Raw genomic sequence first — 23014 nt, forward strand, 5'->3', positions numbered from 1 at the left:
TGGCATGCGGGGCTGGATAGAGGGAGAGGGCCTCGGAGAGCTAAGGAGAGGGGTGGGGGGGCGGGGGACCGCGTTTGAAGTTAGGTCGGGCCAGCTGCTGTTCTCCTTAATAACAAGAGGGGAAAGGAGGGAGGGAGGGAGAGATTGAAAGGAGGAGGGGAGGAACGGGAGGGGAGGGAAGGGGAGGAGGAACCGGAGAGGGGAGCGAGGCGAGAGGGAGGAGAACTAACTGCCCAGCCAGTTTGCGTCACTGCCTCGCAGAGCAGAGAAGAGCGAGCAGGGGAGAGCGAGACAAGTTTGAAGGGGAGGGCAGGCAGAGTTAGCAGCCCCCGAGGCTCTCCTCTCCCACCGCCCATCCCTTTCCTCTCTTCTCCCCCAGCCTCTCTCTCTCTCTCTCTCTCTGCCCCATAACTTTTCTCTCGAAAACCCCCTATTTAGCCAAAGGAAGGAGGTAAGGGGAACCCTCTCCCCTCCCCCCTCCAAAAAACCCCCAACTTTTCCAGTCCGGAGAAAGCAGGGAAGCGAGCGGGCACCCGGCTGGCCATGGAGCTGCTGTGCTGCGAGGTGGACCCGGTCCGCAGGGCCGTGCCAGACGCCAACCTGCTTTACGATGACCGCGTTTTGCAGAACTTGCTCACCATCGAGGAGCGCTACCTTCCCCAGTGCTCCTACTTCAAATGCGTGCAGAAGGACATCCAGCCCTACATGCGCAGGATGGTGGCCACCTGGATGCTGGAGGTAGGTCTGCAGACAGACTCCGTCTGTCCCCGTCCGGATACTCGGCCCCCCCACCCCCCAGCGCAGGGACCCTAAAACTGGGAGAGGGCAGGCTCCGCGCTCGCCGCCCTGCTCCCGTGCGCGTGGTTACCCCGCGCCCTTTGGCGAGACGCGTGGCTTCATTTCTGTTCCCTGCAGGATGCAAGACTAACTGGGGGAGGGGAGGGTGAAAGGGGAGGGAGGAGGAAAATCTGGGAAAAATGAGGCTGTCCTGGGGCGGGGGTGGGGGAGCATCCCGCGCGCGTGTGCCTGCATGTGGCTGCCTCTTCTTCCCACCCCCATCCCGACCTGTCTTTTGCGAAGCCGCGGCTGCTTTCCGTGCTGTGAAGAAGGGAGTAGGAGTGTGAAATCGGGGCCCCAAAGTAAAAAAAAAGCAGCCCCCCCAAAGGCCAGAGCAAATTCGTCCTAGCCTCAGGTCCCCGCATGTGGTCGCGACTCCGCGTTGGCACTTAAGGGGGGGGGAGAAAGAGGGAGGGGGAGGAGGGAGGAGGAGAGAAACGGAGAATTCAGGAGCCCCGGAAGTCGCCATGGAGAAACGTGTGTTTTAGGGGAACCCAAAAGAACCACTTTTTTACCCTTGCTCCAAATCTTTGCCGAGCAAGCCGTGTGCCCACGTATGCACAGCTCTGGACCTGCCGTGGTTTCGCCATGTTGCTTTGCAAACTCCGGTTGGAAAGGCTGGAAAACGTCGCCCGCTCCCCCCTCGCACCCCATTATGCCGGCCACCCCACTTGTAATAGTGCCCTCTCCCCCAACCCCCACCTCACGAAGGTTACTTACAGTTTGGCTTTCCAGTTTCCTCGGTGCGGAGATTTGGGTGGGGTAGGAAGGGGGGGGAGGAGGAGGTGTGTGTAGGGGGGGATGTCGGGGCACCCCTTAAGGAGAGGTCAGAGCGCCCCGTGCCTCTCTCCGGTGGCTCCCCGTTCCTCGGTTTTCCCCCAGCTCGTCACCACGATCCCCAGTTTCTGCCCTTGTGGGCCGCAGCCAGACACTCCCGCCGCGGCGCTCACCCCTCCAAGTTTCCCCTCGGGATCCAAAGCCCCAGGGGTCGAGATACAGACCTTTCCGGCACCCGAAATCTCCGTTTCGGGAAGCCTGGATCCTCTTTGGGGTTTTCACGCCAAAAGGTCTTTTCTAGGATATTTCCTCGATTTTTAATTATTTTTTGAAACCGTCTCCCCATGCTCCGAGTGCAGCCGCCGAGACTGCGGCTCTTCCTCCTCTTCTCCCTCCCCCTCTCTTCCCCACCTCTCCCCACCCACCCCCCCAATAGCGGCGCCTGGGCTGCAGGGACCCCCCCGGACATTTTTTCCAATTGTCGGGAATGATAGAGCAGGGTCCGAGGGTCCGAATGAGACCAAGAAGAAGACCCCCGGAGCTTCCAGAATATTTTTATTGATTTTTTGAAAAGATGACGAAATCCAAAAAAGAGAGTGTGAGTGAGTTAGAGTGAGCAAAGAAGTCAGTAGCCAAAGGGAGCGTCGCAGAGCCGGGCGGCTACTGCGCGTGTGTTTGCCTTCCCGGGTTGGATCTTCAATTCACCTCTTTTTTTTTTTACGTTGCTGGGGAATACCCCAGCGCCGATGGGTTTTTTAGATTTACCCCGTTTTCCTCATTTTTATTCTTATCACATATTCTACTCCCCTCCCCCTCCCCACTCAAAAATTAAATATTTTTGCTTGTTTCCATAGGTTATGCCTGTTCATTTTTTTTTTTTTTGTCTTTTCCTGGTACTATTCCCTCCACCCCCTTTCCCCCCAACCCTTTCCCCGCTCCCATTGTAGGTCTGCGAGGAACAGAAGTGTGAAGAGGAGGTCTTCCCTTTGGCCATGAATTACCTGGACCGCTTCTTGGCTGGAGTCCCAACTCCTAAGACCCATCTTCAGCTCCTGGGTGCTGTCTGCATGTTCCTGGCCTCCAAGCTCAAAGAGACCATCCCTCTGACGGCGGAGAAGTTGTGCATTTATACTGACAACTCCATCAAGCCTCAGGAGCTGCTGGTAATGACCCTCTCCTTTCTTCCCCCCTTTCTGTGCATCCTTCCCTCTTTGCTCTCTCCACCCCTGATAAGCTTCTACCCACTGCTCCCCAAACGAGTCCTTTGGATCCCAAATTACCACACCGCTGGAATTTTCACACTTGGAGGAATCAGCGCTTTTAATATGAAACGTTTTTGTGTTCCTACTGTGTGCCAGGCACTGTGCTAAGCACTGAGGATACATCCATGAATAAGATCGCCCGAGACATTTCTGTGGGTGAAATTCATTTGCAGTTGTGTGTGCGGGTGCGTGCGTGCGTGTGTTTGTAGGGGAGACTTGGGACACAGTGATAACATTTTAATTAAATTCCAAATTTTCAACCACTGAATTCTGACAGAATAGTTCGACTTCTCACATGGTAGGAAGGTCTTCATATGATAAGAGTGTGTTGTGATGTGTCCCCTAAGAATCCGGAGTTCAAAGGTACTATCTGTAAACTCTCAAGATACCTGTACATAGTAGCTGTTCACTAAATATCAATTCATTGACTTTGGAGCCAAGTCACAATGTGGCCTCTTATTAGAGGAATCTGAGGTCTGGGTTCCTAGCTCCAGTGAGGCTGTGACCTCTGTCCGATGACAGGGGTCCTCTCTTGACTCTGGTTTTCTGCCAGCAAACCTCCCGAACGCCCCGCGCCCCATCTAACTCTTTTTTCCCTGCAGCTTCACACTTAAGGCGTACATGTTGCAGCAGTCTGGAATGGTAGAGTGGCTCCCAGGCCCACCTTCCGTGGTCTGCCCACCTTTCTCTAAACTGTTTGGAAAAGGGGGCCCCCTTCTAGCCCCCCCTTCCCCCTCCGTACTGGCAAGGCCTGCACAAAGTCCACAGGGCTAGGACTGGCTGCTAGAACTGAGCTCTTTGTGAGAGGCCTTCCTTTCTGGGGCTGTGCTGCCATCTAGTGGCAGACATGTGCAAGGATGGGGGAGGAATTGCGGGGAATGTCGAGAGGGGCATGAATGACTTCACCTTTGAACCACTGCCAGATTTCAGCTGCTTCTGGTTTGGTCCGGGAGGCCCAGAAAGGTGCTTTCTTCTAGGAGATCTGCTTCCTTTAATAATAGTCCAAGACGAGTGGTTCATACTCACATTCCCCTGTGAGAAGAAAGGGCCGGAATTTCAAGCCATCTTAGAAGACACTGGTTGTTTAATAATTTTGTCTTTTTTTTTTTTTTTCCCATCCCAACCCTCTGTAAAAAGCCAAGGCAGACTTAAAAGAATGTAAAGGAAAAATTGTTAGAATTCGTTACTAGTTTGTTTTCTCATGGGAGACCAGGAAAATGAATCTTCTATTTGGTTCATTTGTTTCAACGTGATGGTGGACCGTGGTGTTCCTCAGGACACCCCAGTTTTTTCCAGGACCAGACAAGCTAATGAATATTGCTCCGCAAAACCCTGCCTTTTTTCCCATTCCCTATTTCGTTATCCTAGACGCTGGGATCCGGAGGAGTCCTATTTTACACCAGAGAAAGCTAAGGCCCAGCAAGGGGAAGGGAGTCACCCCAGATCACACAACCACTTGGTGCTACAGGAGGGGTCTGGGGGCTGTGGTTGCTGGCTTAGCAAATGGAAGAGAGCCTGGGGGTTTTTAGGGCAAATGGGGGAGCAGGGTGCACATGCACGCTGGTCTCTGCCTCTCTTTCTTCTGAAGACAATTAATGGACAGATCCGTTTTCCCTCTAATTGCACATACTTTTAGGGTTTCCTTTTTGGCTTGTTTTACTTTGAACACACGTCCCCAAATGTATCCCAGTAAGGGAGAGAAGAAGTTTTTCGCGAAGTGGGCTGGTGGTGAGAAGCCCATGAGAGATGGGGTTGCATTGTTCCCCCTCGGCATTGAACGGAGGGATTCCGTTGACTGTGCACAAGCACTTTCACTTTGCCCCAATCACCCCCCCCCCGCAACATGGGGTTGCTAATGACCATCCAGTGGGTCCTTCAGTCATGATGACAAAGACCTATGAAACATTTAGGTGAAAGGGCACTCTGTGGCTGAGTGTCCTTTCCCCAAGACTTCTGCATTTGGTGTGGAGGGGAAAGTTTTAAAGCAGAGAAAAATGGCACATTTTGGCACCAACTACAAGTCAGCTAATTGGTTGCCAAGGAGTTGGGCCCAGGAACCTTATTTTGAGCTTTATCTGTGTGCATCATTTTTCCATGAGGATTAAAAAGACTATTAATCCAGCAATAGAGACATAGACAATAAATTACTACCTAAGGGCCACAATGACCTTGGCAGTATCTTTTCTGAGGTTCAGCTTTCTGGGTGGGCAGGCAACAGCACTGCCTGCAAGTCAGGGTTGGCCAGGGGTGGGGAAGCTGAAGAGGAAAAGAAATGGGATAAAATAGAGTCTTGGCAACAGCTACCTGGGCCCTCATTGCCTGTCGCGCCTGCCACTGGAAGCCTAAGAAGAGACGCCAACAATTTCCAAGCTTTGGGGGGCACTTGGACAAATGGGCCCGCCTCCCCATCCAGCGGCGTCCTCAGGAGCATCCTTAAAATGGGTCTGGATCCCAACATACCCCCCCCCCCACTGCCCGGACACTAGGTCAGCCTTTGGGTTTTATACTCTGCTCTTCCTTCTTCCTCCCTCCCTCCCTCCCTCCTCAGGAGTGGGAGCTGGTGGTGCTGGGGAAATTGAAGTGGAACCTGGCGGCCGTCACTCCTCACGACTTCATCGAGCACATCCTTCGTAAGCTGCCCCAGCCGAGTGAGAAGTTGTCTCTGATCCGCAAGCACGCGCAGACCTTCATTGCTCTGTGTGCCACTGGTAGGAGCAGGCGGGAGCCGGAGGGGCGGGCCTTGGGAGGGGTGGACACAGGCTGAAGAGCCCTTTGGGGGGTGGTCAAGGGGAGGCTCACGGGGGTACTGCCTGGCGTGGGCCTGGGGGGCTTAGGAGATGGGTGGTCCCGGGTAACCTAGAGTACCAGGTTTCATGCCCCGGCTGTGTTTTCCTGACTTTATCTGAGCTGGTATATTCTTTTTTCTCTGCTAAACTCATAAATGGTTTATGACGACAGGTGTGGTTAAGGGGAAAAAAAAATAGTGCCTGTTAAAATAATTCTTTATGATGTCTAAAGTGCTCTTTGAAGATTATATATACTGCTGTCTGGTTGTGTTTAAATCTTTAATCTTTTGAGGAAAAGGATGGCTTGGAGATAAGCCCAAGAGGAAATTTGGGGGGTGGGGGCAAATATAGGTTAAAGGAACACTGTCAAGATAAATACGCGGCTTGCCCTGATAAGCAGTAAGGGAGGCCAAAGGAGTTCTTTTTACTGTAGGGCACATATGTGTAGCTGTTCCCTCTGCTGGACGGGGGAGTAAACCTGGCTGGCTCTCAGCAAGGACGCTCGTTCTGAGCACTAGGTTCTGATGCCCTCGCTTCAAGTGCTGGTATTTTGATTTTGGTTGCAAGCTTTAACATAGCAATCACAACTGACTTTTCTATATTAAAAGCTTTCCACCCACCCTGTTGATCCCACAGTTGATACATAGTTCTTACTGGCCCATTTGCTTTGCATTTCCCTAATAAACTAAAGGCAGTAGTTTGACACTGTCTCATTAAACTGAACCTTGGCCAGTTTCTACCATTTTTTTCTTGGTAGTGGCCATGGGAGAGACCCTGGAACCTTAATCATCCAGGGGAGAGGCACCATAGGTAAAGAACTGACCATGTGGGCAGATCTTTGGTTTGGGGGTGGGAGGTTGGTGGGAGAGTGGGGAGGGCTGGGGTGCAGAGGAATTAGCCCCAGTTTGCCAAAGGTGGTTGAATTTTGTAGTTGGGGCTGGGGGGGGGCGGTTAACTCCTTTCACTGTCTTGTTACATGGTATTCAGGAGCGAGTACAGAGGGGTCACACAGTATGCAAAAGTGTATATGCTCTGTTCTCAGTCAAAAGGTCAGGCTTTGCTACTTCTCACTGGCTGACCTTGGACAGGCTGCTTAACCTCTCTGAACCTCAGCATGCATCTGCAAACCACACCTGGGGGATACATGATCTCACAGCCTTTTCAAGGTGGTTAGGAAAAGGAAAATCAGAAAGAGACACGGGCAAGGAGGTACTTGGTGAACCAAGGAATGTGTAGACAGTGTGTTGTGGTCCTACTTGTGGGAAAATGCCACCGTCTCCCACTTGTAACTATATCCAAATCCAGCAGGACCCCTTGCTCTGCCTTCACTGGCTGGAATGTAGGATTCCCTGACATGCACATTGGATGTTCGGGCATGGGTTTTGTCCCACTGGTTTTCTGCGGTGCTGCCCTTCCAGATCCAGGCCGGTCCCATGACATGTGTATGTGCCCTGGGCCCCTTTGTGGGAGAGTGAGCTGCCCTTCCCGTATCCCCGAGGGGGCTGTTGTTCAGAACCCCTGTGTATACCTCGCTGCCTTTTAGACAGTAGCCTAACCATTCTTTTGCTTCCTCTCTTCTGCTGTCTGGCCTGGGGCCCTAGAGGTCAGTCCCTCATTGACTTGTCATTTTGTCTCCCAGGCCTGGGCTGTCCCTTCCTCTCCATTGTCATGATTCACTGTGGGGGAGGGGTCAACCAGTCCTTTCTTTCTCTGGCCCTAGGACAGCTGACCCCTTGACCCTAAGCTCCCCCATTGCCCAGCTGTTAGCCAGAGTTCTGCTTTGACCTTGTCTCTTGACTGACAGATCTTGTGGGGTCTGTCCACCCATCCCTCCATTCTCATCTCTGATTGGGATGGAGATGGTGGGTGGGATTACCCAGGCCTGGGTAGATCCCCAGATTCTGTAAAGGCCCATTCTCTAAAATTGGGGATCCCATCCCCCGCTTCTGATCTTCTTGCCTAGATCCTTGGCGTGGCTGCCAACTTGGGGCCAGGATGAGGAGCCTGGGCCTCGGGCCCTGAGGACAGAGGCCCAAGGGGTGGCACGGGAAGTCACAAAGACTGCCTTTTGGGAGACTTGAGCTAGACTTGGACAGGAAGTGAGGAAAGATAGAAGGAATAACTCCAACCGAATAAAAACCACAAGCCAAGTACTCAGCCTTAGGTGTGGACTGGTCAGAGCAAGGGGGCGGGGGCGGGCGCTTCTCAGAAGTTTCCTGAGTCTGGGAAGGATGGGTCTGTCTCACAAGGCTTTTCTTTCCGGATCTGTGCTTGAGTCTGTGTGAAGGACTGGGTTAAATAGCGTCCTCACTGTGGGGAGTTTCATAGCAGTTGGCCTGACGGCATCAAAGCCAAAGGTTGCTTTTCTTGGAGGAAAGATCTTCCAGTTAGAAGAGATGCTGCGCTTTGGGTGGGGCCAGGGTGTGACAGATGGTTGAGGGCCTAAGACCGCCTGGCAAGTAGCGGGCGCAAGGTAACTGAGAACCAAAGGTAGGTGGTGACACCGAGGCCGTCCCCTCTGCTCTGTGCGCCTCCCAGCTCCGTCCTGGTCCCCCCCAGCCCTGAACATTCTGCCCGGAAGCCGAAGAGGCACCTGTAGCCAGGGTCTGGCCGGCCTACAGTGGGCCCTGAGGAGGTGGTCGCCAACCCTGGGGGGTGAGGCCAATTGATGGGGAGAGCTGGTTGTGAATGAGCTGGCACTCGTCCCGTAGTCTGTGTGGGGAGTGCGTGTGTGTGTGCGTGTATGCGTGTGTGTGTGTGTGTGTGTGTGTGTGTGTGTGTGTGTGAGAGAAAGGGGAAGAGAGAGGGCAGGAGAGCAGAGAGGGGCCGTGAGAAGGGGAGGGAAGCTGCAGTTCTCCCTGCCAGCCAGAGGCTAAGAGGGCCGGGCAGAGAGGCACCCTCCTACCCCCCTCCCTCCTCAGCTCAGAATGGCTTCTGGCGGGAGAGACCGCCTGCAACTGCCCGGTGTCCCTGTCAGGGCCAGTCGCGGTCCGTGGAGGCACTGGGGTGAGAAGTAGACCTTCATAGCTGCCGGCCCCTGGCGTCCCCTTTCCTGGAGCTTTGGATCGTGGGGAAGCAGAACTGAGCCTCAGTGTCTCCCTGGTTGTAGCGCTGACGGTAGAGTCCCCCAGGTCTGCAGATGAGGAAGGAAGGACCGTGGAAGATGACTCAGGATCGCACTCGGGCACTGGAAGATTCTTGATGCATGATATCATGCTCAACAGATGCTTCCAGTTAGTCTAGAAAAGCCAATGACATTGAGTTTGAACTTGGTGTGGGGGTGGGGTGGAGGTGCTTAACCTCCCAGGCCCGTGGCGCACCCCACATGTCCCTCTTTTTGCCCAGGGCCCCACCTCAAGGTGCTGGGCTAATAAACTCTTTGCACCATGCCCGTGAGCCGTGCCGCCCAAGGCTCCTGACCCCAAGGTCCGAGCCCCAGTGATGATAATACTGCTTGTGTTCCCGGTCTTCCAGGCTTTCCCTAAAGATGCTTCATGACCTTCCATCATGAGGTGTAATCATAGCTGGGACCCAGAGAGGGTAGGTGACTCACTCGGCCCCTTACCCAAAAAGGGGGGTGTGCCCTGGTGGTTGCCAGGTGGGAAGAATTTAGACCACCTTCCCCTCTCTGAGCCCCTGCACTGCCTCCATAGCTGACAGGGTGTGGAGCCGAGGGGAAGTGGCAGTCTCCTCTGCACGGGCACCCCGTGGGGACAGGCAGTGGGACAAGGTTCTCTCACTTGCCATCTGACTGTAAAATAAATGAGGCGCAGGCTGCTTGCTATTCTCCAGCCGTCTCCCTCCCCTCCTCCTCCCACCGGGGCCTTGGGCTTTACGCTGCCATCAGCTTGGCGTGGCAGTTCCTGCCCCATGCGCTGCCATCAGCTTGGCGTGGCAGTTCCTGCCCCATGCGCGCATCCTCTTCCGGGGCTGGTAGGTGAGGTGTGTGCTGCTCCCAGCATCGGTTGGCCAGTGAGCATCCGCGATCCTGGCCTTTTTAACTTCCACCTTGCTGCAGGTTGGAGGAGGGGGAGAGACTGGGGCGTCCCTGCTTCTCTTCAGCCTCCGAGCAAGTCTCTCTCGCCCCCTAGTGGTGATCCAAAGCACAGCGGTCACTCTTGGACTTCAAGGTCTCCGTCACCATAGCCAAAACAATTCGCGCTAAACTTATGTGCAGGGCCATCTAATCTGTGGTTTCAGACCAGCTTAGCTCAGAGCTCTTTCTTCAGTGAAATCTGACCAAGGCGTGCAGATACCAAGTCTATGAAATGTGGAGCCCTCGCTGCCCTTGTCCAGATTAAGGAGCCCAGTCGGACCCCAGGAGTGCCTATGGTGGTCTCAGGAAGTTAAGTGGGTTGTGCAGGTCACACAGCTTGCTGGTGCCATGGCTAGGACCTATCTCTCTGACCAGGACTTGCTTTGGGGGGCTTTTCTTGCACTTCTGATAGGAAAATCACCCTGTATTCCTTTGTGGGATGTGGGAGGTGGCTTGAGGAGCTATTCACATTCTGGTAAGTTATAAAGAGCCCTGGGTTCACAGTCCGAGAGTCTCAGCCTTAACCCCAGGCCCAGGATCGGGGATTAGACAAGTCAAGAATTCATCGATGCAGGGTGCCTGGGTGGCTCAGTCGGTGAAGCGTCTGACTCTTGATTTCAGCTCTGGTCATGATCTCAGGGTCGTGAGACCCGAGCCCTGTGTCGGGCTCCATGCTGGGTGTGGAGCCTGCTTAAGATTCTCTCTCTCCCTCTTTCTCTGCCCCCTCCTGCCCCCCTCACTTGCACTCACATGCTCTCTCTCTCTCCCCTGCCGCCCAAAAAGAAGAAGAATTCATTGATTTCACCTGTAAAAGGAAGCAGCATTTTGAAACTGATGAGTTTTACGTTGGTTTTTATTAACACCTTACCACTACTACTTGGATGAGTAAGCGACCAATAGAGCTGGGATTCTTGCATTCATCATATGAGGGCCCTCGGTTTCTCCCACTCCTGACAAACCAGCATGAGGCTTTGGGGACTCGATGAGGTCATTTCTGGGACACAGAACACAAGTGATAGGGGAAGATTTCTCCAGGCAGCCCAGAGACCTCATTCTTCGGTTGGCCTACTGTGAGCATCTGCCTGTAGCCGAGGGATGCGGGACACCCTCCTCCTAATGCCTGCCCATGCTGAACAGCATCTCCCAACGGTCAGGATTATCCTTCACAGTCCCAGAGAAGGTTCCCGTGGTCAGAATAGTGGTAGGACACTGCTGGCTTGCCAGGAGCCAGGCACTGTGTTTTCACATGGATTAGTCCTGTCCTCAGAACAACCTTATGAGGTGAGTACACTTCTCCTCCTGATATGCTGGTGGGAAGATGCAGGCTCAGAGAGGTCAGGTAACTGGGCCATCTTCACACAGCTGGCCGGTGGTAGGACAGCGGCCTCCCCATACTCCAGCTTCCAGTTCTTGGAGCTGTTTGGCCCAAATGCTTCCCATGTCCTCAGAGAGTCCTCCTGAGTATCTTCCTGCTCCTGTCCCCTCGAGCACCCCCTTTCTTTTGAGAAGTGTCTTTTTTTTTTAAGATTTTTTTTTTTTTTTTATTTACTCATTTGACAGGTGTCTTTACTGGCTACCCATGCAGTGTGCACCTAGCCATTTAGAATGCACGGTGCTGGGTTCTGTTCCTACGTTTTTACCTCGGGGCTGGGGGTGGGGATTAATCCTTGCTGCCTGGGACAGGGAGGAACACTTGTGACGACTCTGTTGGAACCCATCACTGGTCAAGGCTGCGGAGGAAGGAGGGGTCTCAGGAAGTCACCTCTTACCATTTTGGGTAGGCAACGGAGGCTAAAGATAAACCCTTACTCCCTGAATATGCCTTTTGCCCCAACATAGAGCTCATTGGTATTTTTGACCAAGAGATGTAGAGATAGCAGAGAGATTTTTTACTTGGTATTTTACTTTTGCTGGAAAAAAATAATATGAGGAGAAAGTTTTACAAAATTACTTGTATTTCTTCCATCTCAACAGTGGGTACGTTTATATACGCTTTCTGTGACTCCTCCTACTTCAGTCACATGCACGGGCGTATATGCGTTTTTATGCATCTATTTCTGGAAGGTTATAATCTTGGTCATAGCATGCATGACGTTTGATTTTTCTGCTCCCCCCGCCCCCCCCATCCAAGTGGTAAGTTTGAACAGTTTTCAGTCCAGTTACGTAGCCAGAGTTTAAGGTTTCCAGGAGTGGCTGAGTGGGTTGGGTGAAACTTTCCATGGATGAGTGCAGAGGTTAGGTAAGTAGAGCTAGTAAGAGGACACGACCCTTCAGATGTTTTATTCGGGTGTTTTTCTCTCTGCTGTTTACCCTACCAACAGAGAGGGGGGTGTCCCTGAGCAGGGTCCTGGGGCAGCCCCGGAGGTCGTGCAGAACTGTCACTGCTCTCTGTGGTGAGAGAGGCCTTGTGACTCCCCCGGCCAGTGGAAGCCATGCTCCGTTCTATTGATGCTTGCTTCTTTTCTTGGGAGTGGTTCTCATTTTAGAGCCTTAAGGAAGAGCAAAATAGAGCTGGAAGGCACCTGGGGGATTAGCCAGCCTTTGACCTAAACCACGAAGAAAGAAATACATATTTATAACACAACTCAGGATATACATAAATGGACATCAAACTGCTACAAAAGTTTCTCAAGACAGTATTTACTCTTACTACATGATTACTTCCTGATATTTTCTATCCTGTTCAGTTAAACAGCAACAAAAACAACCCACCACCGGGTTTCATGACCCAACAGTGAGCTGCAACTAGAAGCTAAAAAAACACTGATCCAACCCCACCCTTTATTAGACAAACGGAATGCCAGGGGCTGGGGGAGGAAGTGACTCACCCAAGGTCCCACAGTCACACCGGGCTTGTAATGCTAATGTCACCTTTGGACTTAACCGGAGGAGAGCCTCGCAGTTGCTCGGGAATCTCAAGGAAGACTGTGCTTTGCTACCGCGGTGGGTGGCAGAGGGGCAGCGTAGTGGTCGCCCGGCTTCCCGCAGCTCTTTCCTGGTGGGGGGAGCACTACCCGGCCTGCGCAATGCTCCCCATTTCTGGGACACAGGCGACAGTATCCCCGGGAGGATGCCCCTCGGCATTTTCCTAGCAAAACAAGAAAGGGGCGAGGTATAGTCCTTCTGGCAACTTTAGCCCCTGCTGCACCCAGGGACCACCCGTATATACCCCCTGGCTTCCAGAAGTTAATTAGTTTGCTAAAATTAGGAGTCACTTTTGCGTGCAGTGGGACAACAAAAGCTAGGCATGTGTGAGGTGTGCTTCCTGGTCGGAGGCCTGGGACAGAGGAAAGGGAGGGCCAGGGATATCCTCCTGTCGTTCCCTGCCAGAGGCTCCCACCCAGGTCCTTTATGGGCCCAAGGCCATGGGCTGGCTGCCTTGTCTGCATTATGAATGTCACAGGGGGAAGCTAACGAGGTTATTGGGCAGAGAAACACTCCTGTGAGCCCATGTGGAGGAGACCTACAGCAGAGCGGGATGCAGGGAGGCCGCCTTTGGCACCATCCATGGGGATAGAGAAGGCACGGGAGGAGTTAGTAGACAAGTGGACGGCAGGCTTGGGGCAGAACGCTGTGATAATACATCCCTCAAGAGGTAGAAATGGTGAGTGGGCTAAGGAAAGAAAGCCAAGGAGAAAGAATGACAGAAGGCCAGGCTTGCTCTGTTCATGGGATTCGGCCAAGATGGGAGGTGTGTGCATGGTTCAGTGAATCAGCCGTGTTGCTATGAACACCACCAACTTGCTGCTGGACAATGGGGTCACCTATCAAAGTGCTTTAACGGAATATGTGGCTTAATAGGGCATTGGACAGGAAGAAGGGGAAATATTATGTTACGCTGTTGTTATAGTTCAGGAAGAAGGGAAAATGTTATGTCACATTGTTTTTACAGCTCAGTCTAATGGTGGTGCTGTAAATTGAAGTGTGACCCATGCCCCCCCCCTGTGCCTCCCTCCCGCCCCCGCCCTTCCCCCCCCCCCCCCCCCCAGGTATAGGCAGTAAACTCTGGAGTAATGCTAGAACCAGAGGTAGCACATTGTGGAGGATTTGCTCCACTCCGGGACTGACTAAAATGAGTGTTGGAGTAACCTCTTTACCATATCAGCACAAGGAGTGGGAAAGGGCACTTTCAGCTCTCAGAAGCCTGCCGTTTCTCATCCACCACATGGGGGTAATTGTGCGCAGCTTATATGGTGGTTGTGTGAATTAGCTGGCATATAACTCAGACGGGACTGTACACGTGGGTCATTAGCAGCTATTAGAGGGCAGCAACAGAAGTCAGGTGCGGGTGTCCTTCTGTCCTCCTGATAACTGGGAAGTAGGTGATCTTGGTCACCCAGCCTCTTTGCGGGAGCACTCAGAGGAACCTGAGGGGTTTGGTCTCCCAAGCTGAGGAGCATATGAGCATAGGAACATGCCCTCTGTTTGCTTTTGGAGACATGAAAGTGGATGAGTGTTTGAGCTCCTTAAATTTATCCTCATTTTGTACTTCTCTTTAGCAAACCACTCTTTTTTTCCAGCAAGAAAATAGGACCTTTGGGCCCAAGAGCCATAAAATCTAACCAAGTCATCCATCTGATTAGGATGTAGTGGTTAATACTGGTTAATACCTGCTTTCTCTGTCCTCATGTTCTAAGGGTCCTTGGCATTGGGCTAGAAGTTGGGGATTTGTGTGAAACTTGGCCCTCATCCCCTTGATTACTGCTTCTCTCGCTTCCTTTTTTTTTTTTTTTTAAATGAAGTCATCTTTTGTTTTGTGCCATATTAGTCCTTGTTGACTGTCCACAAAATAATAGGGCAAGATCACATCAGGATTATTGTTCTTCATAAAATTTTACTTGCTTATGCTTTTCCTGCCTGCCACCACCTAGATCCCTTGGTCTGTCTCACTTGTATGGCACATAAGCTACCTTGTCTGGACTCATCTCAGATGTCCCTGCCCTGCTCCTGCCATGACCCCCAGGGGAGAATGTACCCCACTCACCTTCCTGCCCCTTGCACACGTGCTAACCCCAGGACTGTGGGGGCCTGGATCTCCCCTCTGAGAATTTACTATGTGCACTCAGATAAGCTCTCCACCTTCTCTGCCTCCGTCTCCCCATTTTGGCTCCGGGCCCGCCACAGTGACGGCAAATAAAGAAAGGGTGTCTTGTGAAGGAAGACTCGGGAGAGGATGTGTCTGTAGGGTGAGGGGTCACCTGTACAGCTGACTTTTCACCATCCTATTTCTGAGTACCTTCAGGCTGGGGAGCCCCGCGAGCCAAGTGCTTCCCGGGCCTTGACCTTCGGCCTCTCGTCCTCGCAGATTTTAAGTTCGCCATGTACCCGCCATCGATGATTGCAACTGGAAGTGTGGGAGCTGCCATCTGTGGACTCCAGCAGGATGAGGACGTGAGCTCGCTCACTGGCGATGCCCTGGTCGACCTGCTGGCCAAGATCACCAACACGGATGTGGTAGGTGGACGCCATCTTCCTGGTTAAAACCAGATGTCTCTTTTCTCGGCTCAGGGAAAGAGACACTTGGCTTGATGATAATGTGTTGGAGGTATTTTTTTTGTTGTTGGTCGCGGTTTCTGTTTTCCAAGATCAACATCCAAGATAGTACAAAATTCAATAGATGAGGCTTCCTCCTCAGGTTTTGAAAGCCTGTGTGCCGTAAAACAGAGAAAAGAGCCTAGCAAGCAGATGCAAGGTGGGAGGAGGGCTGTTTACTAATTTTCCTTTGTGGTGTGGGCTTCCCCGTGGGTCTGAAATGCTGCTTCATTTCCGTTTATATTCGTGTCCTCGGGCTGTCTCTCCCCCACAGTGTCGCGCTCTGCTTATACCCACTCAGGCGGAGACACTGTGGAGAGAGGGCTGGAGCCTGGCTCCACTGCGCTGGGGGCGGTGGGGGTCCAAGAGGTGCCCCACCTCGAGCACGGTGTCTGGCCTTGACACACCTCTCAACCCCACCTGCCTCTCACTTCCCTTTTGTTTAATGTGGTAATGGATTAAGAAGTACTGCTAAAAGAATAAAGAGCCATAGTAATTCAAGGAACTATTATTAGCTATAGATTTTTCCATCCTTGTGCCCCGTGGACCGCCCAGAGGCTTGCCAGAATATGAAGCTCCTTAGAAGAAAGGTCTTGAGAGACCAGGGTCAAGTGAGGCTCTGATTCAGCTGGTAGGAAATTGCAGTCCTTAGAAGGTCCGAGCCAGGGTGGCTCTGAGAGGTCAGAGAGGCCGCTCCTGCGTCTTCCAGCGTCTTCCAGCGGGAGGCTCTCCATGGGAGGTGCAGAGAGGGCTGAGGTAGCCAGCTGAAGGAGGGGGAGGGCAGTAGCAGAGCTGGGGCTAGCACCCGGAAGCTCCAGCTCCCCGCCTGGAAACGTTGCACTCCACTCTTGCTGTAGCTCCTGACTCTTTTTGTTTGCGAAAGGCCTCTGCTTTGAAGACAACTGGCCTGTCAGCGGCGAGGCCCTCATGTGTCACCATGGAGAGGCTCAAGATGCAGGGGGACTTCCCCGTGCCCCCCCCTCTGGATGTTCCAGGGAGATTCCGAATGCCCTGCTGTGGGAATAGATTGAGTCAAGAGATAACGTGGCTTACAGGCCCATCGGGGATGCCGAACAGAACGTTGACAACTCCGAGAGCCTACGGCTGCAGCTTGCTGGCTTTCTCGCCTCCTCACCTGTATTTTGCCCTGGCCTTTATTACCATCTCAAGGAAGTGGTGCAGGGAGGTGGTGAAGGGCCTCATGGAACAAACCCAGGGTCCTACTCTGAAGCGGTTCTTAGATATGCTTTTCAAATTCTAGGTCCAAAACATAGGCTTTTCACAAAGACCTGTGCTACCATGTACTACATGGTTTCCGAAACACAGATGGCGAAGACCCTTCCAGTGTGCTTCATGTGAAGAGTGCTTTTCCCATCCTCCAGAGGCAAATCTGGGTCAGAACTTAACGTTTATAGAAATGATAAGCTTCCTTCCTTTTCTGAGTATCTCCTATTAAGGCTGCCTTACAAAAAGGACTCCCAACGGCAACGAGCTTAAGACAGGCTCTTCCTCAACCCCCAGAGACAAAGATGTCAGTGACAACAGTTTGACCCCCAGGCACTGTAACCTCTTTCAGATATTTCTAGACCTGCCCTGACTGGCTGGTGGCTCCATGGGTCTCTGGCCTTCTCCCACGTGTCCCTTTATCACCCCTTACTGGTTTCAAATGGACAGAGGTCACTCAGGAAGTGTCACGGAGTCTCTTCAGCCGCTTTTCAAGACGGCAAACCATTTCTCCTCTTATACTAGGGAAACCGCTTGCCTCTTTCAGATACTATGTAGCCAGTGCATCCGAGGTAGCCATCAGACTGGGTCAAATGGATACAAAAGCCATCAGCCTGGGTCAAATGGATACTAGAGGTCCCCTACGTCCCAGCTGTGGAACTGGAGATGCATGTGTGCGCCGTTCTTACCAGCGGGCCTCTGGTTCAACATTTTAATATTAACAACCAAGCTGAACAGAGGAGAATGTAAACTCCGTAGCACTTTTTCAGATAAAAATCTGAGACCTCTGTGAGTTCTAAGCTTACCTCTGGGCCCCAGAGGCTTGCTCACTCTCCCCCTAGGAATGTTCTTAGTAAAAAAGCTTGAGCAACATTGGGCAAGGCTGGCCACCTGTGCCTGACTTCCAAGTGCTATAGGTCTCCTCCCATCCGTCAGGCCATGTTCTCTGAAGTATTGAGGCTCAGAGTGAAGGAAAAGAAAAGCACTGGAATTCAGAAAGCATTAGTATCTGGAGGGAGGCAAGTTTTGCTTCCTGAGCCCATTTACCATTTCATGAGTCAAGAAGTGATGTGTTGCAAGCACTTACTCTCCATTCATTTCTGGAAGTATTTATTAAAGGCTCACTTGTTGCAGACTTGCATGATGAACAAGGCATGGATGGAACCAAGGCAGAAATTGGGACGGGTGGGTCATGTATGGAAAATAGGAGATGATCTCCTGACTTCAAGGAACTCGGCAACTGTAGGGGAAATCAAAAGCAAAGCATGCAAAATCCTAGCAAATGAAGATCATCAGCAAATGAATGCTGAAGTGTTATGAACTATAAATGTGGGAGGAAAGCAACCCAGAGGAAGAAGCTCGCTAGGCCTAATGTGAAACGCAGGCCTCCTGGAAGAGGGCACTTGGCAACAGAAAATGTCCTTGGAACGGAGAAACAAAATGTGGTATGTATATGCAGTGGAATATTAGTCTGCCTTAAAAAGGAAGCAAAATCCTGACACGTGCTGCAACATGGATGAGCCTTGAAAACATGCTAAGTGAAAGAAGTCAGACCTGAAGAGACACATATGTGGGGCCACGTATAGGAGATACCTCGCATAGTGGAGTTCATGGAGACAGAAAGTAAAATCGGGGTTACCAGGGCCCAGGGGGTGGGAGGAATGGGGAGTTCTTTAATGGGTATGGAGTTTCACTTTGGGATGATGAGAAAGTTCTGGAGATGGATGATGGAGTTGGTGGCATGACCAAGGGAATATACTGAATGCCACCGTACACCTAAAAATGGTTTCCATGGTAAAATGTTATGTTCAGTTTATTTTGCCACAATTAGAACACACACACACACACACACACACACACACACACACACACACACACAATATGCTTTCAGACCCACACTCTGAAATGCCCACAGGATTGTGTTGAACTCTCCCATGGAGAAGTCAGGGGCCCAGGACATGTTCTATTAAAGCTGGCTCCAGCAGAATAGGACAAATGGGAACCAGGACCTGGTGTCCCTACAGTTCTGTGCCTGCCCCGTGCACCTTGCTATTTGTGGTCTCCTCGAGCTGATGGTGTTCTCTCTCCATGCATTGTCAGGGGTCGGACTGGGGAAAGCGGGTCCCCTGGATTCCTATGAGACAGGCAGACAAGTTTCTCCGGCTCACTAGCCAGCGGCAGATAGCTTTGATCGGAGGGACCCAGGCAGCTCTGAGAAAGTCGGTCTTTGTTGCTCCGTCTGGTTGCCAAAATAAACCAAAATGCTTCATTCCAAAGAGAAAGCTGAGTGAGAAGCCTGACAGTTTTACAGGGAATAAAAGTCTCAGAGGGTGGTATATTTTAAGTACTTTTTCCTTCCAGTCATAAGTGTTGCTAAAAACAGACGCCAGCCAGCGAGGCGGTGCTGGCTTTGGGGAAACTTCTACCGGGGCTTCCGTTGCCAAGGGTGAGTTTGAGAGGAGGGCTCGAGCGTCCTGGTTCCCTGGTGAACCTTTCCCTGCTCCGCCGGGCAGACTCGGGGTTCCTCTTCCGTCCCCTCGGCACTCGGCTGGTGCTTTGTGCCAGCATTTATCTCAGCGTTCCTTGTCTATAGAGCCTCTTGAACAGGACCCAACTTTTACTGTGCTCTTTATCCAGAGCCCCTGGCAGAGGCTTGGGAATGATGCTGAAGAGAGGGAGGGAAGCCGGAAGGAAGGAACGGGGGACACAAAGGCCAGGCATATGGGCTTAGAGTGTGTTTCTGAGTCTTTGGTCTCCCCAGGTCTTTGGGAAAGCCCTATAAGCCTTAATTTACACACCAAGGTCCTGAGCAAAACACATCACCTTCACGTGACACAGTTTTACAAACTGATAAAAACGCAGGAGTCAGGCTCACGGGCCGTGACCTTGCTGTGAAGCTATTGGGAAAGAATTTGACGGAGGCAGACGCTAGTTCCCTGGTCCCTATATTCCTCCTTTTCTACCTCGGTTACGTTAAAACTCTGTCTCGTACTTAAATAGCACGCAGAGAAGACTCAGTATACCCCTGCGTTAGGGTCATCCTGGCAGGTTAGGATCATGGTCGCCAGTGGGCTGTTGAAAACCCCTTCGCTGTGCAGGGGAGGAAGTCTTGATTTTGACTACATGCTCTGGTCCGGGTCCCCAGCCCCGTGTCTCTGTCCTCAGTGAGAGGCACCGACCCGCTCGCGGCACACCTTCTCCTGAGGGCCCCTGTGCGGCTGGGGCTGTCCTTTGTGGACCTGACGGGGCCTGTGGTCAAGGACCTTGTGAAGAGTGGCCGGAGGGGAAGCTGGGCGTGGGGAGGGGGACGGGATCGACCTGGAGGCTCGTGCTTCCCTCCCCTGCCTTATTTCGTCTGCGGGCTTCATTTGGTATGCAAGGAAATGAGCCAAACAGCCTGTGAAGGAAGAAGAATGAGACAGTTTCCTACGTTGTCTCTGCCTGAGTTGGCCGCGCGTCTGGGGCTCATTCAGCCCTTTGTCGCCCTGTTGAGTGCAGTGCGTGTGTGGTGACAATGGCGTGATGCAGTGACACTGGGGGCTAATGGTAGGAGTTCCGTCAGCCCATTCATGGAGGCCGAGGAGGGTGCAGGGCGCAGAGCCCGAGCCAGCACGCAGAGGAAGTCGGAGGCCCGTGTAACGAGCTGGAGATCACAGACACTGCTGTCAGGGCTCCGGGCTGGGGGGGCAGGGGCCAGGGAGGGAGCCGATCATCATCGGAGTTGGAGGTTTGCCCGACCTCCAGCACTGTGGAGTGCCACCTGTCCAGGCTGACAGACGAGCATTATGGCTTTCCTTTTAATCAGCTTAATTCGGGGCATCTTAACACAATGACCGGTGCTTTCGGAGGCTGCCGGAAAGCAGAGGTCCCAGAGCTGCTGCATTTTGCATGCATGTAGCATCTTTTCACTGGACGAGCTGTCCGGTGCCCCCCCCCTCCCCTGCCCACCAGCCCCTTGGGGCTACGTCTCCCTTTCTTGGAGATTCTCTGCCCTGTATGTCTTTCCTTAGAGCTGGGAAGAAGCAGAGGGTCTTAGGGGAAAGAGTTCTGAAGCTGGAGGCTTGCCCGTTTAAAGCCAGGCTTAGCTTTTAACTCGAAGGAACCGGGGGACAAGCCAGTTTCAGTTCTGTTCTCTAGCCGTACAATGAGGGCGTGTGGCTGTTTGAGCCCCAGAAGCCGTTCGGACCCCCAAATCCCCCGACTCTGTAATTGCCTCTGTGTGGCGTCTTGTGATTCTGCCCTTTGGAAATACTATGGATTCTGCTCTTCCCCAGCTTTGCCTCGTTTTCTTTTCGAGCCCTTGAACTTGCCCCCCCCCCTTTATTTCCTTCTCTCAGCTTGACCTTCCAGCACCAGCAACCCTGCTGGGTTTGAGGCACGTTCCCCTTCTCCAGGTCACCGCTCCTGCCACCCCAGTCCCGTGTGCCATCCTGCCCTGCTGCTTGGGAGAGTGGGAGCTCCTTGGGCGGGAACGGGGCTGTGTGGGGTGGGCATGTCTGGCTCAGGTAACAGCACCACCACACATTTCCCTCTCCCTTCACTTTCCATCAGCTCACGGAAAATTCTTGTGTTCTTTGCAAGTCCAAGGATGGTTCCTAACAATGCTAAAGGAGGGTATTAAAATACAGGGAGTGAGTTCTGTCTCCAGGAAGGGGGCATGATGATGTCTCTGTCTCCACCATCACAGAGTAGACTGTTTGACATGGTTCTTGCAAGACAGACACTTGCCCTTAAGTTTTTTTATCCAGTTAAGGATGGATGATCTGCACTTAAAACTCAAGCTGATCATAGCCGAGCTGTGAAGAAGGGGAACCTGAAGGAGTGGTAGGCCGAGGCCCCAGAGAGCTTTCCAGGAGTGAGGGACATGATTGAGCCCAGAGAGGGTTAGCTTCCCGCTCTGTCCCACATGAATCTAGAAGCGAGCCGGGGATGGAGTTCAGGGTCCCTCATTTCTGGGGTAACTGCTATAGTCATTTATCTCTTCAAGTAGGAGGTATCAAAGATCAAGAGCCTGGCCATCATCAGTCATGATTTAGACTGAAATGAAAACCGGGCCGAGGAAAGTGCTTTACATGAAACCTTCCTTTATTTTATTCAGGAAGGCCGGTATGTGTGTTCTTGGCTGGAACTTACATAAATGTGACACTTGAGGCATGTTATCTTCAGTCCCATGGCTCTGAAAGTCCAGTAGAAGTGACTGTCCAAGGTCCCAGCCTTCTCTGTAGGAATTTTTCTAGAACCATTCTTTGAGGTTTCAGGCTGCTGGAAGGGAAGGCTGAATGCCAGAAACAGTAGAATCGCTGGCGTCCCAAAAGCGAAGACTCTAGTATGGCCCCAGATCAGGTCCTTTCGCTTTCTTGAGCTTTGTCTCCTTGTGTGGAGGACGATCTTTCTCAGGGATGCTGGTGTGCTAATGCAGTGATAATTATGGAGTCCTGCGTTGGTCATATTTTTGGGGTGGAAGGTGGGCTGACCTTGATGACCTCCCCCTGGCACCGAAATACAGCCTCAGAGGAAGGAAAGCTGGACAGAATCGGCCGGAGGCACTAGGGCTCTTAGTGGTGGGCAGGGTCTTCCACACGACCTTCACCTTCATGTCAGGGAGTCTTCACCAAATGGCTGTGCCATGGGAAACCGTCTTGTTAAAGAGGCCTCGTTGCTGACTCCTGACTGGCATTTCTTTTTGAATTTAGTGGTTCAGAGCTATTGTCTGTCCCTCCTCTACACACACAGTCCCTCAATCAGCTGAGAATCCTGCCATCCTCTTTAGAGAACAAAAGCCCTTTATGCCATACCTGAAATTAATAGAACACATACGTTAATAATACTTCGGGGGGGAAAAAAGCTCTTTATGCCCTATGCTTTGGATAGGATTTGTCCTCCATGGAGGCAAGCATGTGGGTACCGTCCCTGTGGTATGGAGGGTTCTGACCCATTCCCCCTGCCTCCTTTTAAACATAACCTTCACCAGCTCCTGAAGGACCTCTGTAGCGGAGGGGCATCCCATCACAACTGGCTGGATTCAACTCTTTATTCCCTGCGAGAAAAAAGAAAGAGGAAACTAATATTCATTTCAATTCTGCAGCCCCTCATTTCTCAGTGAGGAGTTCAGGGGAATGAGGGAGGGCAGAGGGCGCCCGAGACATGAGACGGGGCTTTTGAGGATAGTGTTATGCCACCAACATGGCCTCTCAGAACAAGTCGGCTTCTTCAGATGGTGCTCAAATGGCGAACAAGCCGCCTACTCTGGCTTTGGAAGGAAAACTGACCGTGGGCCCCACTGTCCACCTCTGATGCACGACCTTCCCAAGGAGAGTTGAGAGTTGTTTACCTATAGTCGTTTGTTTGCCTTGTTTGCCCACACCAGCTTTATCTTTATTTAAGATCAGTTTTCTTTATCGATTGTAAGGCTTTCGGGTTTTCTGATATCTTCTACTGAAATGGAAATGCCCTTAGAAACGTTATGCCTTTAGCCTTCGCCCCGAGCTCACGGGGCGAGTGGTGAGTGACCTGGAAGCACAACCCCTGGGCGTGGGCTTTGGAGGAGGAGCCCAGGGAAG

The 23014-nt window shown here is 52.2% G+C and overlaps 1 protein-coding gene and 1 long non-coding RNA gene across 2 annotated transcripts in view; one reads left to right on the forward strand and one right to left on the reverse strand.

Moving 5' to 3' along the window:
* The first annotated feature begins 234 nt into the window (after positions 1–234).
* Positions 235–23014, forward strand: part of CCND2 (cyclin D2) — a 29843-nt gene continuing 7063 nt past the window's right edge. The window contains exons 1-4 of the mRNA XM_025851734.2: positions 235–738; positions 2562–2777; positions 5425–5584; positions 15004–15152. Of these exons, the coding sequence (XP_025707519.1) occupies positions 544–738; positions 2562–2777; positions 5425–5584; positions 15004–15152 (720 nt within the window). The 5' untranslated portion in view covers positions 235–543. The remainder of the gene's footprint in view (positions 739–2561; positions 2778–5424; positions 5585–15003; positions 15153–23014) is intronic.
* Positions 22118–23014, reverse strand: part of LOC141371495 (uncharacterized) — a 36937-nt gene continuing 36040 nt past the window's right edge. Inside the window, exons 2-3 of the long non-coding RNA XR_012376486.1 lie at positions 22417–22491; positions 22118–22249 (exon numbers count right to left, since the gene is read on the reverse strand). This is a non-coding gene — a long non-coding RNA (uncharacterized lncRNA). The remainder of the gene's footprint in view (positions 22250–22416; positions 22492–23014) is intronic.

This window comes from Callorhinus ursinus, unplaced genomic scaffold (assembly GCF_003265705.2).
Source record: "Callorhinus ursinus isolate GAN/ISIS: 27379988/994484 unplaced genomic scaffold, GSC_fseal_2.0 scaffold74, whole genome shotgun sequence".
Lineage (NCBI taxonomy): Eukaryota > Metazoa > Chordata > Mammalia > Carnivora > Otariidae > Callorhinus > Callorhinus ursinus.